The sequence below is a fragment of the Lolium perenne genome, chromosome 7, assembly GCF_019359855.2.
Source record: "Lolium perenne isolate Kyuss_39 chromosome 7, Kyuss_2.0, whole genome shotgun sequence".
Classification (NCBI taxonomy): domain Eukaryota; kingdom Viridiplantae; phylum Streptophyta; class Magnoliopsida; order Poales; family Poaceae; genus Lolium; species Lolium perenne.
Genome location: NC_067250.2, coordinates 46,242,827 through 46,260,674, shown reverse-complemented (window position 1 = coordinate 46,260,674; position 17,848 = coordinate 46,242,827). Strand labels below are relative to the sequence as shown.

General features: G+C 45.1%; 1 protein-coding gene across 1 annotated transcript; it reads left to right on the top strand.

Moving 5' to 3' along the window:
• The first annotated feature begins 3,749 nt into the window (after window positions 1-3,749).
• Window positions 3,750-6,347, top strand: LOC127317625 (probable trehalose-phosphate phosphatase 8). The gene is made up of 10 exons (XM_051348196.2): window positions 3,750-4,136; window positions 4,231-4,371; window positions 4,490-4,639; window positions 4,751-4,813; window positions 4,913-5,014; window positions 5,152-5,229; window positions 5,329-5,398; window positions 5,528-5,598; window positions 5,700-5,792; window positions 5,954-6,347. The coding sequence occupies exons 1-10, from the start codon at window positions 3,864-3,866 to the stop codon at window positions 6,026-6,028; spliced, it is 1,116 nt and encodes a 371-aa protein (XP_051204156.1). The 5' UTR covers window positions 3,750-3,863; the 3' UTR covers window positions 6,029-6,347.
• The last annotated feature ends 11,501 nt before the right edge of the window (window positions 6,348-17,848 follow it).

Below are 17,848 nucleotides of genomic sequence, written 5' to 3'. Positions count from 1 at the left end.
TAGTGAACTCCAAATTGAAACAAGAAAGTGAAGAGCTATGGTTAACAAACAAAGTTTCAATCGATTGTGTGAGCCGAATCAACATGTTTTCTTTAACATAAGGGGCTCCCAAAGGACCTTGGGCTCTCATTATGACTGAAACAAAGTTACAACACAGCTCACACAAAGATTCGTGTTGTGATTAACAGATCCTAAGAGGATAACACCTAGAGGCCAACACTTCAAACATGCTACAACACAACTCACACAAACACTCATGCAAAAACCCAAAGCTGAATAACCTCAATTTATGCTATCATTTTTCAGGTAGAGGTCTCCATGAACCAAAACTTCTTTTATAGATCAGGAGAGAGAAAGGTGTGCGGAGATAACTAGAGGGACTTGGGAGGTGAGCACAAATTAACTTGAGGCTAGTTTAAAAGGCATGCAATGGTGATTTAACCACTTGTTTTAAGGTTCCTGGTAGCCTTGTCTGGAAACCTTGCACATGCAACTAAATAGCTGCAAACTATGGCTTGTAGATTGTATGTAGGGTCGTGCTAGAATTGTTTGGAGTCCGTGTGCAGGCAACTAAATTACCAGAAATTCCGCTATACGGGTGACTCTGTCCATGGTGATACGGTGACATGCGTCATGTCGATGGACCCACCCACATCCCTCCTTAACCCCATCTCCTCCTACCTCCCGCATGGCCACACCCAATCGATTTCCAATGTTCTCCCCATAGGGGAGAGGGTGTTGTTCCATCGGTGCTAGAGAGGAACAAGTTGTGATGAAGCTTAGAGGCAAGGCCGGGGTGGTGGGGGGCCGAATTAGGAGGAGCTCCAAGGATTGTGGGGTGGCGAGTGATGCCGACCGCCGGAGGCGGATCGGCCAGCGGAGGATGCGGGTGTGTAGTGGATCACCAGTGTGGCTTTGGCGCTTCTCTTCTTCCATATCTCCGGTGGGTGGTGGTGCTCCTCCACCTCATCTTCTTCCTCTCTTGCCCTCCTCTCCTATCGTGCTATTCTCTCCCCTTCATTCTCATAGCTACATCATCTATCAGAATTTCACCCGTGGCTTGACACGGTGGCCCATAAACTAGCAATACCGCAAAATAACCCCTAATTACGTCCAATGGGAGCATCGAAGGCAACCAAGTAGGCAAACACGCCTACATGCATTTGTATTTCACTAATTTAGCCGTACTTATATATATGCAAGGTGCTAACTGGGACATTGGCGGGATCCCACCTATAGTTTATTTGAAAATTTTCTAGCCTAAATTTAATTAAAACTAAAGTAGAAACTTCTGAATAAACCATAGATGGGACATTGCAGCATCCCACCTACTATGAAGGTGTTTGGTTCCTGGTCCATCACACGGGGACGTATCTTCTGAAAATAGACTACATGCTGTAAATCAGAAAATTTCCGTCAGGGCCATCGGATTCGGTAGGAATGGTCAGATCTCATCTTCTGGTCCACCACCATGCAATTTCTAGAAACACGCCTGCACATCTATTCACTGCCTGATCCCATCCCCGTCCTCTTGTTCTCGTAAAAAGTAAACAGAAAAACAAAATCCCCTTCTTCTCTATTTGTCTGCTCTCCACTCCCCATCTGGGCCGGACCACCATGGCTGCAGGCTGCAGCGCGCCAGCCGGCTAGTCTAGCATGCCACCGATGCATAGGCTAGTTCCTTGCTCCGATGCAGCTCATAGCCTCATTTTCCACCTCTATGCGCCACAAGGTTCTCGCTCGATGTTGTTCTGAGCCTCGTTCTGTGCCGTCGGAGTGCACCTTGGTCCACGATGCCACCGCCACCGGAGTGCCTATATGCACCCATCTTAGGGCGCAGAGGGATCTATTTTCATCGAGCACCGAGATCCTCTCTGTTTGAGTTGCAGGGTGTACGCCGTTGTTCATTCATCAGCAGATGCGGTCGTGGGTCTCAGTAGTAGGAAAAAACCATCAAGTTACGAGCTGTGGTACTTGATTCAGCCGATTTTCCACCACGGAACATTTATGGAGGGTCCCCATGCAAACTTCGAGTTGTGGTGGCGGGCGGCTCTTTGTAAATTGACTCGGAGGTGCCCATACCAGATCTACACCGTTGGTACAGGATCTAATGGACCAGAACACAAATTTTCATATTTTCAGAACTTGTGTGTTTTCACCTGATACGTCCCCATGGTCACACTTTGCCCAGTCAAAGTTTGGCCATTTGTTATGTGGTTGGTTTGGCAAAGTGTGGTTCCAAATCAAAATAGCCCCATAGTAAATGTAGCAAGAACCAACATAAATAGGAGGGTTTCTTTGCCAACCTTTACCATATGGCCTCCAATTTCCCAGCCACATTTTTGTGACCGCCACACCTACCAAATTTTGGCTTGAGAAAATGTTGCCGGGAACTAAATACATGTGGAAGCAAAGCGGGAACCAAATCAACCTTGTTTCGTATTTAAAATTAGTTAGGTTACCTGTAATTTGTGAACGTCAATTAGTCTATTTGTGAAACTCAATTAAGATGTGTGGTTGGGTGATGCGCCATTATCTCACCAATATCCGGCTTTGTATAATATTATTCAGCATAAGAATGTGTTAGTGTCTACTGTGCTTGCTACGCAACCTATTAATATTACATTTAAAAGAGGCTTGAATGATAATAAGTGGCTGCAGTGGTTGCATTTATGCCAAAGATTAATTACAATCAATTTAACATCTGAATCTGATAAGTTTATTTGGAAACTAAATGAGTCGGGCATGTTTACAATTAAGTCTATGTATCTTGATATGATGAATGGGCACACTATTTACCTTCGTAAGTATTTATGGAAGTTGAAGATCCCTTTGAAGATAATTTTTTTATGTGGTTCCTTAATAATAAAGTGCTTTTGACTAAGAATAACTTAACTAAACGGAAGTGGAATGGTTGTCAAAAATATTGTTTTTGTGATTCCATGGAAACCGTGAATCATTTATTTGTTCATTGCCCGTTTGCGCAGATAATATGGCGTATGATGTACCTTACTTACAACATTCATCCGCCAGCTAATATTACTAATATGTTTGGTAGATGGCTCAATGGAGTGAGGAAAGAGGACAAACAAAAAATTCAAATAGGTGTTTCGGCCCTATGTTGGGCTATTTGGAGGACTAGAAATGATATGATCTTTAACAAACAAAGTGGGACTAATTTTTTGCAGGTTATCCGGCGAGCTGCTCATTCAATTCAGCAATGGGCATTACTCCTCCCTATGGAGCAGCGGGAGGCTATGGTTATTGGATGCAACCGGATGCTACTCGTTGCTTAGGACTTCTATTTCCAGGCTACTGGGTGACGACATCTTAATAGAATAGCAAATGCATAGCCTTTCTATTAGACATAATGTTGCCTGGTTGATTCTTTTTTCGACTTTAGCTTCTCAGTGATTGTAATAAGTGAGGATGATTTATGGTGAATTGATACTTAATTTTTAATAAAGAAAGCCGTGTGCATCTATTGATGTAGACGCTGGGGTTATGCTCCTTTATCGAAAAAAAAGTCTATTTGGAACTAGAACATGCTTTAGCGGGCTTATAGGGGACGTCGGGTTTAGGAGCCTACTCGGAGCCCCTACATCTCTAATTACATACCACCGTCCATACTGATCGAACGGTCAGGCTGCGTGCCATCTCGCCGCTACAGCATCAGTATGGTACCAATCACACTTTGCTGGCATCTGTCATGCCGCTCCTCCTTTATAAGTTCCGACATTTCGCCATTGGCTTTCCTCGCCCAAGAAAACCGCTCCGGTGCCACTAGCCCACTACCACTGGCCACCACTCTCACGCGGCGAGGAGTGTCGAGACACAGTACTTGTGCGCGTGCGCCTTGCGCCATGGCGAATCAGGAAGTGGTGTTCCCGACGGACATGGGTGGCATCGCGGCCGCCGCGGCCATGCCGGGCTCCTCCGGGCGTGGTGTGCTCTTCGCGTGCCGCGGCGCCGCATCGACGTCGCTGCGGAGCGCGTACGGTGGAGCCCCGGCCGTTGACGACCACTACCGCGCCCGGCCCCCGCCGGCACCCTGCACCACCAGCTGGGTCGTCGACGCCATCCGGGCGTCCTCCCCGGCTCGCTCCCCCGCCGTCGATGAGTACGCCGCGTGGACGGTGAGTTCGCCTGCTTCCTCTGTGTCGTGCTGCATGTCCCGGGCAACTGATGTTGTTGTGTGCACTCTTAGTGACGACACGCGTGTGCATGCAGAGGCGACACCCGTCGGCGCTGGGCAGCTTCGAGCAGATCGTGGCCGCGGCCGAGGGGAAGCAGGTGGTCGTGTTCATGGACTACGACGGCACGCTCTCCCCCATCGTCGCCGACCCCGACAAGGCCTTCATGACCGGCGAGGTGAGTGAAACACTAAGAGAGCATAGTGACCATGAGATAGCATTCTGTGCTAGGCTGCTAGGTAGCTGCTTGAAGTTACTGCGATGTTCTCTTTACGTTGAACGGTCTGCTTATGCAGATGAGGGCGGCGGTGCGCGAAGTGGCGGAGCACTTCCCGGCGGCGATCGTCACTGGCCGGTGCGTTGAAAAGGTGTACAGCTTCGTCGGCCTCCCGGAGCTCTATTACGCGGGCAGCCACGGCATGGACATCAAGGGCCCAACCTCCAACGTACGCCACTATCTCCTCATCTCTTCACCCAACAATCCAACTGTAGCGGCGCATAGCCCGTCACTGTCCTATCATTTTTGCTTGATTCCATTTGCTACTCCTGGTTTCTAGGAGGAAACAACAACGGCGGCCCTGCTGCAGCCTGCTCTCGAGTTCCTCCCGGTCATCGCCGAGGTACACCCATCCAACAAGAACTCTCGTTCAAGCTCGTGTGGTCAGTTAGTTGAGCCATGAGGAACTTGCCAAAGATTATTCTTTTTTTCCTGGTGTCAGGCTTACGAGGCTCTTGTGGAGAGGACCAAGGGCACGCCGGGGGCGAGGGTGGAGAACAACAAGTTCTGCCTCTCCGTGCACTTCCGATGCGTAGATGAAAAGGTAACAGAATTTTCATTTTCCTAATCGATCGACGAATCAAAATAAAACCTTAGCAATCCCAGTCAAACAAGAAGGTTTTAACTTAATCAAATGCTGGTGTGCATCGATCATTGATCTCAACTGCTCCCTTCCTGCAGAGCTGGACTCCATTGGCCGAGCAAGTCAAGGTCGTGCTCCGGGACTACCCCGACCTCAAGCTCACCGAAGGCAGAAAGGTGACTGACTAATTGATTGGTCGCGACCACGGCCTCGATCATGGAGTTAATCAGTACTTAATTAATCAAGTAACCATGTGGTTAACTGATGAACTGCAGGTTTTGGAGGTCCGGCCGTCCATCATGTGGGACAAGGGCAAGGCCGTGGAATTCTTGCTCCAATCGCTCGGTAAGTACCACGCCGCGTCCTCATCTTCTTCCTCGTCGATCATGGCTAGATAGCTGTTCCCACAGTGTCGCTTCAAGCAAGAATCTTGTCGAATAATTGGAGTTTGTATGTTTGCTGCTCCCTCTCTAGGATTCGACGGCCGCAGCGACGTCCTGCCGGTGTACCTCGGGGACGACCGGACAGACGAGGATGCTTTCAAGGTATACGAACCTGGTGGATTCATTTTTTATACTGTATTCGAGTTTTAAAATTAACCCAGTAGTACTAACTAATTCTACTAAATTAATTTGGTGTCAATTAGGTGTTGGGAAAGAGTGGTCATGGTGTAGGCATTCTTGTCTCCAAGTTCCCCAGAGCGACTGACGCATCGTACTCACTTGAGGACCCTACGGAGGTATACATGCATGCATAGTTCCATAGTTGTATACTAGCATCTTTAAAAAAGCATGATACAGCACACTGCATCATACAGTCACCGGTGATCGTGATACGTGAGAGAGACTAGTTAAGCAAACATGTATAGATTAAGATCCATATCTTTTGTTTTCTTCCCAGGTCATGGAGTTCCTGCTCCGGTTGGTGAACTGGAAGCGCCAGCCACCGTCGGCGGCGCCGCGCTCAAGGGTGTAGCGACCTGATGCTGCTGGCTCTTGTTAATTCCGCAAGAAGTTCGAGCATGTTTATTTAGTTATAAGTTGGTTAGTTAATTAACCGTGTACTGCCCTCCCTGTAATAATCCTCCTATGCATACCACTAGATTTGTACTTTTCCTACTGTTGCATGGGTTTGGGAGGATTTGCATCTGCAAATTAATCTCTGCCTCTCACCACCATGGACGATCAACAAAGTTCATCGATCCCTTGTATGATATCAGATCAGACCAGACCATTCCAGCAAAATGTAACATATGTAAGAATTTTAATGGCGAATAAATTGTTTGTTAACTGAAGTGCACAAGCAACTTTTCTTTCCTCCCTAGTGTATACATTACATGCGTTCATATGTGCCTGCCAGATACAGCCTGATTAAGCAACTAGGGCAGGGCGTATCGGCTGCTCCTCACATGCAGGAGGAGGCACAGGGTGAAGCTGCCACACTCAGTCCCAGCAAACACGGCCCTTGTTTCATCAAAACCAGATTGACTTAGGAAGTAAGCAACTGGATGTGATACCTTTTCAGGTTATTTTGTACTTTGGGTAAGTTTATTAAGACGGTAGTGTAATGCCGACCAGATCTGACATCTGAGCACACATGCATATTCTAACTAACCAGCCCCAGCAAACAGAGCTTGGCTCTGGTGGTTAGGTCCCTTGTGGTGGAACCAGCCCACCTAGGTTCAAGTCCTAGACTTGACATGGGTGTTTGCATTTACCTAGATTTATTCCAGGATTTAACCGGCGCTATGCTTTCAGTGGTAGGTGACGTGCCCGTCAATAGCGAGGCGCCAATGATGACTTCGTTAACCTCAAGATATGCCGGCTCAGTCCCTCGGAGGTGCTCATAGGGGTAGGGTGTGCGTGCGTGCGTGCGTTCGTAGGGGTGTTTGTATGTGCGTGTTTGTGAGCGTCTGCGTTGTACTGTGTTCTCAAAAAAAAACTAACCAGCCCCATTGATTCCATTGGATGAGATGCATGCTTCCAAAGTTTCCTTTTTTATTTTTTATTTTGAACCCAGAAGGGTCGAAGGACCCAATGATGCATTAATATTGATCCGGCGGTGGTACAAATTACAAAAAAGAACCTTCAATAAGAGTAAAGCTGGAGTTAAGTCCACCTCTTTTACAAATAAGACCCTACACCAAACATGGGAAAAGCAATCAAGTCCATCACCACCGAGCTCACGTTGAAGCTTCCAGTCGCGGCTAGCCAGTTCGTCGTTGGGGACGAGAAAACTTGGGATGAAGCCACCAAATAACGACGCGCTGCTAGAGCAGAAGAACCCCCCCCCCCCCCTTTGGCACACCGACTGGGAGGTTGTGGTTGAGCTGACGCCGGCACAAGATCCGAAGACCAGCCGTAGACAACATAGCTTGGAGCGGCCGCCATTCGGCCATATGAGTCGTCGGCAGGACGGCAGTAGGCCATCTAAGAGCCACCAAGGATGCGCTTCTGGAGTGTGCATCAGCTGAGCTTCTCCGCCTTGCAGATGACCACAAAGCTTCACCTCACCCATCACCTCCACTATGACCTCGATGTGAAGGGGGGAGAGAGAGAGAGAGGGAGGGAGGGAAATAGCACCATGAGAATCTGCTCGGCAACAGACTGCGAGCTTATTGTGGAAGGAGCTCCGAGCAGACTTGATCTCCGCTTCCGATCTCCATGGACGTCGAATGGGGAACCAAGTCCTCTGTGTCTCAGCGTCGCTCACCGGCGTCGAGGACACGCTCCAGATTGGCATCACGCCATACACCACCTAGGCAAACAACAAGCAAAACCTAACCCTACACCTAAACCTATAACTACTATGTGCATCATGTGCTACGCATCGTCTCCACACGCCCGAACGGCAGCACCGATGGAGAGGAGCATCGAGCGAGGGATTCTCTGGCGACTCTCAAGGGGAGCAGAGGTTGGAGAGACGAAGGGGAGGGGAAAGAGCTTCCAAAGTTTCCTTGATCTATTCATCTGCCATGTTTGATCTAATCATCGTATCATGGAATGTTCGTTTGTGGGCATGGCAATGATCCAGTGTAACAACGCTATGGCTTGGGAGGGAGGGGATGCGGTAATCGGTACAATGGATGGAGGCCACGGAGACGTGCACGCCTGGTAAGACGCCTTAGAAACCGTCATCGTGGACCAAAGGCAGTAATGTTGCGGCTCGAAGGAGCGATGTTGCGGTGGCCCGATGCTCGATAGGTGGTAGGCCCGTTCATGGCGAAGTGCTTGGCGTAGACATGCGCCGGATGGGTTGATCAGAAGGTGCGCTGATCGTAATTGAGAATTTTTTGTTTTGCCTTGGTATGCTACATTTTTCCAAGAAAATCAACTTTTATTTCCAGCATAACTGGATCCATGCATTCATGCATGCTTGGTCATGGCATCATGCATGTGTAAACAACCATAAAACTTGATCGTGGCATCATGCATGTAGTAAACAACTAGAGAATAACTAAGAGGTGTTATCATGTTTAAGATACATATTGCATTCATGTTTTCTGTTTGTGTATGTCATGTATGGCACCATGCTTATGGTGCATTGTTACTTGATTGTAGATTGTGATTGTGCCGACTGGAACGTGTGTTCTTGTGAATATTGTACCAACTATCCACCTTATCCAGGCAAGTGACACAGACAAATGTCGCAGTTTTTATCTATGCATAGTAGAGATTTTGTAGTATACATGTGTAGGGTTTTATGCTTGCTATGCAATCCCAGTAGTCTAACTACCCCTACTTGACTTCTTTGTCGCCATTAAATTTAGTTGTTGCTCAGCTATGCTATGGAATGATTTTGTTAGTGAGTTATAGAAAAACAACTAAGTTTAATGAACTATCTGGGTGGAATTGGTATTGCTTGGTTTATGTTGAGTGGTTACACCGGAGTCATGTCTATGGCGGTCGTGTGTATCACACTTGTGGACGGCCACCCAGGAACAAGAGATTGTAGACAACCTTACTCATTAGCTACCGTACATCCACATGCTAATATGGGCTCTGGCTTGATGGAGTATGTCGTGTGAACCCGGATCCTACGTGACAGATGATGTAGGGGAATGTAGGTTGGTACGGGTCCGTAGAGAATGGTCTGGGGGATCACTTCGGAAAAGTCTTTTCCTAGTCAACATCTGTCCATTTGAGCAAAATGTGCATCATGAAAGAAGAGCATACTAGGTCATGTGGGTAAATTGTACAACCTCTGCAGAGTGTTAAAACTAAGTACTAAGTCGTGTCCCCTGTTACGGACAATTTGAGCAAACTGACAAGGATCTTATTCGAAGATCTCCTCATTCTAATTTCTTAAATAAAACTTGATGGGTGAACAGGGAATATGTCAATTGGTGCAAATGACTATCGGCTAGCAGGCCCCGTGCCATGTTTATGTTCTGAGTCTGCACTCTGCAGGGGTAGGTCGCCCAAACCAAGTTGATCATATGCAATAGGAAGGCTCACTGATGTCTATAGGTGGTGTCAAGACTCACTGATGTCTATCGGTGGTGTCTAGGTTCATTGATGTCTATCAATGGTACCGCTTAATTAGTATGAAATAAAATGATTTGTCAAATGATAGGATAAAATTGGCTTTATGCAAATATGCCTGAGCTCTACCAGCCAAATGATCACGTACGTGTTAGGTTGCCATTTGAATCCACATAAGTGTCATCTTGTCAATACAATTCCAAATGTATTGACCTTCGGGCTGTAACGTTTTATGTTGCAGGTTACTTCTCTAGCTGAAGATTTATAGTTAGGTTCACGAGTCTTTGCCCAACATGTCTGCTTGTGGCTTCATGAAGGAAGATGGCTCCATGCTTGAAGATTTCCTTGCTGCTTTAAACTCTGAATTTATGCTAGCCTGAGAGCTATGCAACTTGTATCGAACCATTTTATTTCTGTTGGATCTTACATTGTAATGAAGACCTTTACTACTTGGTATTTCATCTTAAAATGTGTGTGCTAGCAGTTCGATCCGGGACTAGCACTATTGCACAGGGACTCTCACTTTTTCAGGTGAGGTCACCACAGATGGTATCAGAGCATTGTGTTGCCCATAGGTTCATGAACCTAGGTTTGGATTAGAAAATAGGAAGACCCTAGGAATGAAAAATCCATCTTATCTTGTTTATATTAAAAAAAGTATGTTGTTCACGATTTTCTAGTATTCTCACCTACTCCATCTTTAAAAAATGTTTCTCTTTTTCTTAGATGGCTTACCTCCTAATAACCGTTTAGAAAAGATAGATTACACCGAAGTACGAGAGAAACTTGAAGCACTCAAGACCAATAGAGTAACCACCATTTTCATTTTTCTTAGCTTTCTAGTTGAGTTTGCCGACCACCTGAGGTATGCAAGCTAGTGTGTTTTAATTTCCATTTTCGAGACGTTTTGCGATTCACGTATTTAAAAAAACATATGTTTGTTATGTGAATGCTTGTGTGTTTAAGGTTGTTTTTATGCATGTGTTGTGTGAGGGTAGGAATTTTATTCCCTTAGACTCTATTTCTAAACTCTACTCTTACCTATACCCAACCAAACAAAATGCCGCCCCGTCGTGAACCCGAAGTCTCGGATGCAGACAACTTACCCTAGATATTGGAAAGCATAAGTTCCCAGTCGACTTGATAATCCTGGAATCCCAAGTTTTATATGTAATCCTGGAAATGGATTGGATGACCGCTTATGGAGGTATAATAGATTGTACAAAGAAAACTGTTACACTCACAACCCCAGAAAAGAAACGAATCTGTTTCAACTCAATCTTTGAGCTTAAAGGTAGTAAGGTCAATTCTCTTAAGGGGGTTGATACGTGCAAGACACACGCCCGTTGGGAACCCCAAGTGGAAGGTGTGATGCGTGTAGCAGCAAGTTTCCCTCAGTAAGAAACCAAGGTTTATCGAACCAGTAGGAGTCAAGGATCACGTGAAGGTCGTTGGTGACGGAGTGTAGTGCGGCGCAACACCAGGGATTCCGGCGCCAACGTGGAACCTGCACAACACAATCAAAGTACTTTGCCCCAACGTAACAGTGAGGTTGTCAATCTCACCGGCTTGCTGTAAACAAAGGATTAACCGTATAGTGTGGAAGATGATGTTTGTTTGCAAAGAACAGTAAAGAACAAGTATTGCAGTAGATTGTATTTCAGATGTAAAGAATGGACCGGAGTCCACAGTTCACTAGTGGTGTCTCTCCCATAAGATAAATAGCATGTTGGGTGAACAAATTACAGTTGGGCAATTGACAAATAAAGAAGGCATAACAATGCACATACATATATCATGATGAGTACTATGAGATTTAATCAGGGCATTACGACAAAGTACATAGACCGCTATCCAGCATGCATCTATGCCTAAATAGTCCACTTTCAGGTTATCATCCGAACCCCTTCCGGTATTAAGTTGCAAGCAACAAACAATTGCATTAAGTATGGTGCGTAATGTAATCAACACAAATATCCTTAGACAAAGCATCGATGTTTTATCCCTAGTGGCAACAACACATCCACAATCTTAGAACTTTCTGTCACTGTCCCAGATTCAATGGAGGCATGAACCCACTATCGAGCATAAATACTCCCTCTTGGAGTTACAAGTATCAACTTGGCCAGAGCCTCTACTAGCAACGGAGAGCATGCAAGAACATAAACAACATATATGATAGATTGATAATCAACTTGACATAGTATTCAATATTCATCGGATCCCAACAAACACAACATGTAGCATTACAAATAGATGATCTTGATCATGATAGGCAGCTCACAAGATCTAACATGATAGCACAATGAGGATAAGACAACCATCTAGGTACTGCTATGGACCCATAGTCCAGGGGTGAACTACTGATGTCTACGCACGCTTCTATTCCTGTAGACAGTGTTGGGCCTCCAAGAGCAGAGGTTTGTAGAACAGCAGCAAGTTTTCTCTTAAGTGGATCACCCAAGGTTTATCGAACTCAGGGAGGAAGAGGTCAAAGATATCCCTCTCAAGCAACCCTGCAATCACGATACAAGAAGTCTCTTGTGTCCCCAACACACCTAATACACTTGTCAGATGTATAGGTGCACTAGTTTGGCGAAGAGATAGTAAAACACGGTGGTATAGATGGTGGTAATATTGTAGGAAGTAAAGATGCAGTAAACGAACATGTAGCAGAACAGTAAATAAACGGTGCCAGAAAATAGCTTGCTGGCGTGGAAGCAATTCTCTGTGGTGTAACTTATTCGGAAGCAAGGCCTAGGGATCATACTTTCACTAGTGGACACTCTCAACATTGATCACATAACTGAATAAACAAATACTACTTTCTCTACACTCTCTTGTTGGATGACAAACACCATTCATTGTGTAGGGCTACAAGAGCACCTCAATGCCGGAGTTAACAAGCTCCACAACATTCGATGTTCATATTTAAATAACCTTAGAGTGCATGATAGATCATTGCAACTATACCGAGTACTAACATATCATGCACACTGTCACCTTCAGGCTATGAAAGGGGGAATAGATCACATCAATACTATCATAGTAATAGTTAACTTCATAATCTACAAGAGATTACAATCATAACCTATGCCAAGTACTACATGATGCACACACTGTCACCATTACATCATGAAGGAGGAATATACTACTTTAATAACATCACTAGAGTAGCACATAGATGATATTCAACTAGATCACAAAGCTCATGATCACATAAAGATCACATGGGAGAGAGATATGAACCACATAGCTACCGGTACAGCCCTTAGCCTCGAGGGAGAACTACTCCCTCCTCATCATGGGAGACAACAACGTTGATGAAGATGGCGGTGGTGTCGATGGAGATGCCTTCCCGGGGCACTTCCCCGTCCCAGCGGCGTGCCGAAACAGAGACTTCTATCCCCCGAATCTTGGCTTCGCGATGGCGGCGGCTCTGGAAGGTTTCTCGTACCGTGGCTTATTCTTTTAGGGTTTTCGCGACGGAGTCCTTAAGTAGGCGGAAGGGCAGCCTCGGAGGGGCCCTGGTGGGACCACACACTAGGGGGGCGCGCCCCACCCCTTGGCCGCGCCGCCCTAGCGTGTGGGGCCCCCTGGCTCCCCTCTGGTCTCTCTCCGGTGTTCTGGAAGCTTCGTGGAATTATAAGATTCTGGGCGTTGATTTCGTCCAATTCCGAGAATATTTCCTTACTAGGATTTCTGAAACCAAAAACAGCAGAAAACAGGAATTGGCACTTCGGCATCTCGTCAATAGGTTAGTTCCGGAAAATGCATAAAATCATCATAAAGTGTGTATAAAACATGCAGGTATTGTCATAAAACAAGCATGGAACATAAGAAATTATAGATACGTTTGAGACGTATCAACTACTCACACATCGATCCGGAGGCGATCATGGCGATGAAGAGCCCTCCGGGAGATGATTCCCCTCTCCGGCAGGGTGCCGGAGGCGATCTCCTGAATCCCCCGAGATGGGATTGGCGGCGGCGGCGTCTCTGGAAGGTTTTCCGTAACGTGGCTTGATGCGTGTGGTTGACACGTCCGTTGGGAACCCCAAGAGGAAGTATGATGCGCACAGCGGCAAGTTTCCCTCAGTAAGAAACCAAGGTTTAATCGAACCAGTAGGAGTCAAGAAGCACGTTGAAGGTTGATGGCGGCGGGATGTAGTGCGGCACAACACCAGAGATTCCGGCGCCAACGTGGAACCTGCACAACACAACCAAAGTACTTTGCCCCAACGAAACAGTGAGGTTGTCAATCTCACCGGCTTGCTGTAACAAAGGATTAACCGTATTGTGTGGAAGATGATTGTTTGCAGAAAACAGTAGAACAATATTGCAGTAGATTGTATTTCAGTATAGAGAATTGGACCGGGGTCCACAGTTCACTAGAGGTGTCTCTCCCATAAGATAAACAGCATGTTGGGTGAACAAATTATAGTTGGGCAATTGACAAATAAAGAGGGCATGACCATGCACATACATATTATGATGAGTATAGTGAGATTTAATTGGGCATTACGACAAAGTACATAGACCGCCATCCAACTGCATCTATGCCTAAAAAGTCCACCTTCAGGTTATCATCCGAACCCCCTCCAGTATTAAGTTGCTAACAACAGAAAATTGCATTAAGTATTGCGCGTAATGTAACTAGTAACTACATCCTTGAACATAGCACTAATGTTTTATCCCTAGTGGCAACAACACATCCACAACCTTAGAACTTTCTGTCACTGTCCCAGATATCAATGGAGGCATGAACCCACTATCGAGCATAAATACTCCCTCTTGGAGTTACAAGCATCTACTTGGCCAGAGCATCTACTAGTAACGGAGAGCATGCAAGATCATAAACAACACATAGACATAACTTTGATAATCAACATAACAAGTATTCTCTATTCATCGGATCCCAACAAACGCAACATATAGAATTACAGATAGATGATCTTGATCATGTTAGGCAGCTCACAAGATCCGACAATGAAGCACAATGGGGAGAAGACAACCATCTAGCTACTGCTATGGACCCATAGTCCAGGAGTAGACTACTCACACATCACTCTGGAGGCGACCATGGCGGCGTAGAGTCCTCCGGGAGATGATTCCCCTCTCCGGCAGGGTGCCGGAGGCGATCTCCTGGATCCCCCGAGATGGGATCGGCGGCGGCGGCGTCTCAGTAAGGTTTTCCGTATCGTGGCTCTCGGTACTGGGGGTTTCACGACGGAGGCTTTAAGTAGGCGGAAGGGCAAGTCAGGAGGCGGCACGAGGGCCCCACACCACAGGGCCGCGCGGCCAAGGGGGGGGCCGCGCCGCCCTAGGGTCTGGGCACCTCGTGGCCCCACTTCGTTGACTCTTCGGTCTTCTGGAAGCTTCGTGGCAAAATAGGACCCTGGGTGTTGATTTTGTCCAATTCCGAGAATATTTCTTTACTAGGATTTCTGAAACCAAAAACAGCAGAAAACAGCAACTGGCACTTCGGCATCTTGGTAATAGGTTAGTTCCAGAAAATGCACGAATATGACATAAAGTGTGCATAAAACATGTAGATAACATCAATAATGTGGCATGGAACATAAGAAATTATCGATATGTCGGAGACGTATCATGGCTCTCGGTACAGAGGGTTTCGCGACGAAGGCTTTAAGTAGGCGGAAGGGCGGAGTCGGAGGAGTCACGGGGGCCCCACACGCTAGGGCCGCGCGGGCCCCCCTTAGGCCGCGCCGCCCTAGTGTGGCGGCGCCCCGTGGCCCCACTTCGTTTCTCCCTCGGTCTTTTGGAAGCTTCGTGGAAAAATAAGCCCCTGGGCGTTGATTTCGTCCAATTCCGAGAATATTTCCTTTGTAGGATTTCTGAAACCAAAAACAGCAGAAAACAACAACTGTCTCTTCGGCATCTCGTCAATAGGTTAGTGCCGGAAAATGCATAATAATGACATATAATGTGTATAAAACATGTGAGTATCATCATAAAAGTAGCATGGAACATAAGAAATTATGGATACGTTTGAGACGTATCAAGCATCCCCAAGCTTAGTTCCTACTCGCCCTCGAGTAGGTAAACGATAACAAGGATAATTTCTGAAGTGACATGCTATCATAATCTTGATCAATACTATTGTAAAGCACATGAGATGAATGCAGCGATGCGAAGCAATGATGAAGACAATGAGTAAACAACTGAATCATATAGCAAAGACTTTTCATGAATAGTACTTTCAAGACAAGCATCAATAAGACTTGCATAACAGTTAACTCATAAGCAATAAATTCTTAGTAGAAAGCTTTGAAACAACACAAAGGAAGATATAAGTTTCAGCAGTTGCTTTCAACTTCAACATGTTTATCTCATGGATAATTGTCAACACAAAGTAATATAACAAGTGCAATAGGTAAACATGTAAGAATCAATGCACACAGGTTACACAAGTGTTTGCTTCTAAGATAGAAAGAATAGGTAAACTGACTCAACAATAAAGTAGAAGATAGGCCCTTCGCAGAGGGAAGGATGGATTACTATTTTTGTGCTAGAGCTTTTCATTTTGAAAATATAGAAACAATTTTGTCAACGGTAGTAATAAGTCATATGTATTATGTATAAGACATCCTATAAGTTGCAAGCCTCATGCATAGAATACTAATAGTGCCCGCACCTTGTCCTAATTAGCTTGGATTAACACGGATTATCATTGCATAACATATGTTTCAACCAAGTGTCACAAAGGGGTACCTCTATGCACTTTGTACGAGAGGTCTAAGGAGAAAGTTCGCATTGGATTTCTCGCTTTTGATTATTCTCAACTTAGACATCCATACTGGGACAACATAGACAACAGATAATGGACTCCTCTTTAATGCATAAGCATTTAACAACAGATAAAATTCTCATAAGAGATTGAGGATTTGTGTCCAAACTGAAACTTCCACCATGATTCATGGCTTTAGTTAGCGGCCCAATGTTCTTCTCTAACAATATGCATACTCAAACCATTTGATCATGAAAATCACCCTTACTTCAGACAAGACGAACATGCATAGCAACTCACATGATATTCAACAAAGGTAAAAGTTGATGGCGTCCCCGGAAACATGGTTACCGCTCAACAAGCAACTTATTAAGAAATAAGATACATAAGTACATATTCTTCACCACAATAGTTTTTAAGGCTATTTTCCCATGAGCTATGTATTGTAAAGGCAAATAATAGAAGTTTAAAGGTAGCACTCAAGTAATGTACTTTGGAATGGCAAAGAAATACCATGTGGTGGGTAGGTATGGTGGACACAAATGGCCTTGGATGCACGAGAAGAATCCCTCTCAATACAAGGCTAGGCTAGCAAGGTTGTTTGAAGCAAACTCAAGTATAAAATAGTGCAGCAAGACTCACATATGAACATATTGTAAGTATTATAAGACTTTACATCGTCTCCTTGTTGTTCAAACACCTCAACCAGAAAATATCTAGACTTAGAGAGACTAATCATGCAAACCAAATTTTAACAAGCTCTATGTAGTTCTTCATTAATAGGTGCAAAGTATATGATGCAAGAGCTTAAACATGATCTATATGAGCACAACAATTGCCAAGTATCAAATTATTCAAGACATTGTACCATTTACCACATGTAGCATTTTCCGTTTCCAACCATATATCAATGAACGAAGTAGTTAACCTTCGCAATGAACATTAAGAATAAAGCTAAGAACACATGTGTTCATATGCAACAGCGGAGCGTGTCTCTCTCCCACTCAAAGAATGCTAGGATCTGATTTTATTCAAACAAAAACAAAAACAAAAACAAACAGACGCTCCAAGTAAAGCACATAAGATGTGACTGAATAAAAATATAGTTTCACTAGAGGTGACCTGATAAGTTGTCAATGAAGAAGGGGATGCCTTGGGCATCCCCAAGCTTAGATGGTTGAGTCTTCTTAAAATATGAAGGGATGAACCACGGGGGCATCCCCAAGCTTAGACTTTTCACTCTTCTTGATCATATTGTATCATCCTCCTCTCTTGACCCTTGAAAACTTCCTCCACACCAAACTCAAAACAAACTCATTAGAGGGTTAGTGCATAATTGAAAATTCATATATTCAGAGGTGACATAATCATTCTTAACACTTCTGGACATTGCACAAAGCTACTGAAAGTTAATGGAACAAAGGAATCCATCAAACATAGCAAAACAGGCAATGCGAAATAAAAGGCAGAATCTGTCAAAACAGAACAGTCCGTAAAGACGAATTTTTTAGAGGCACTGGACTTGCTCAGATGAAAATGCTCAAATTGAATGAAAGTTGT

Bases quoted from the DNA above. Each gene is read 5' to 3' on its own strand.
- LOC127317625 (XM_051348196.2), top strand. From the start codon at position 3,864: ATGGCGAATCAGGAAGTGGTGTTCCCGACGGACATGGGTGGCATCGCG. The intron at 4,372-4,489 runs GTGAGTGAAACA...CTGCTTATGCAG, and splicing joins AGGCCTTCATGACCGGCGAG to ATGAGGGCGGCGGTGCGCGA. The intron at 4,640-4,750 runs GTACGCCACTAT...CCTGGTTTCTAG, and splicing joins TCAAGGGCCCAACCTCCAAC to GAGGAAACAACAACGGCGGC.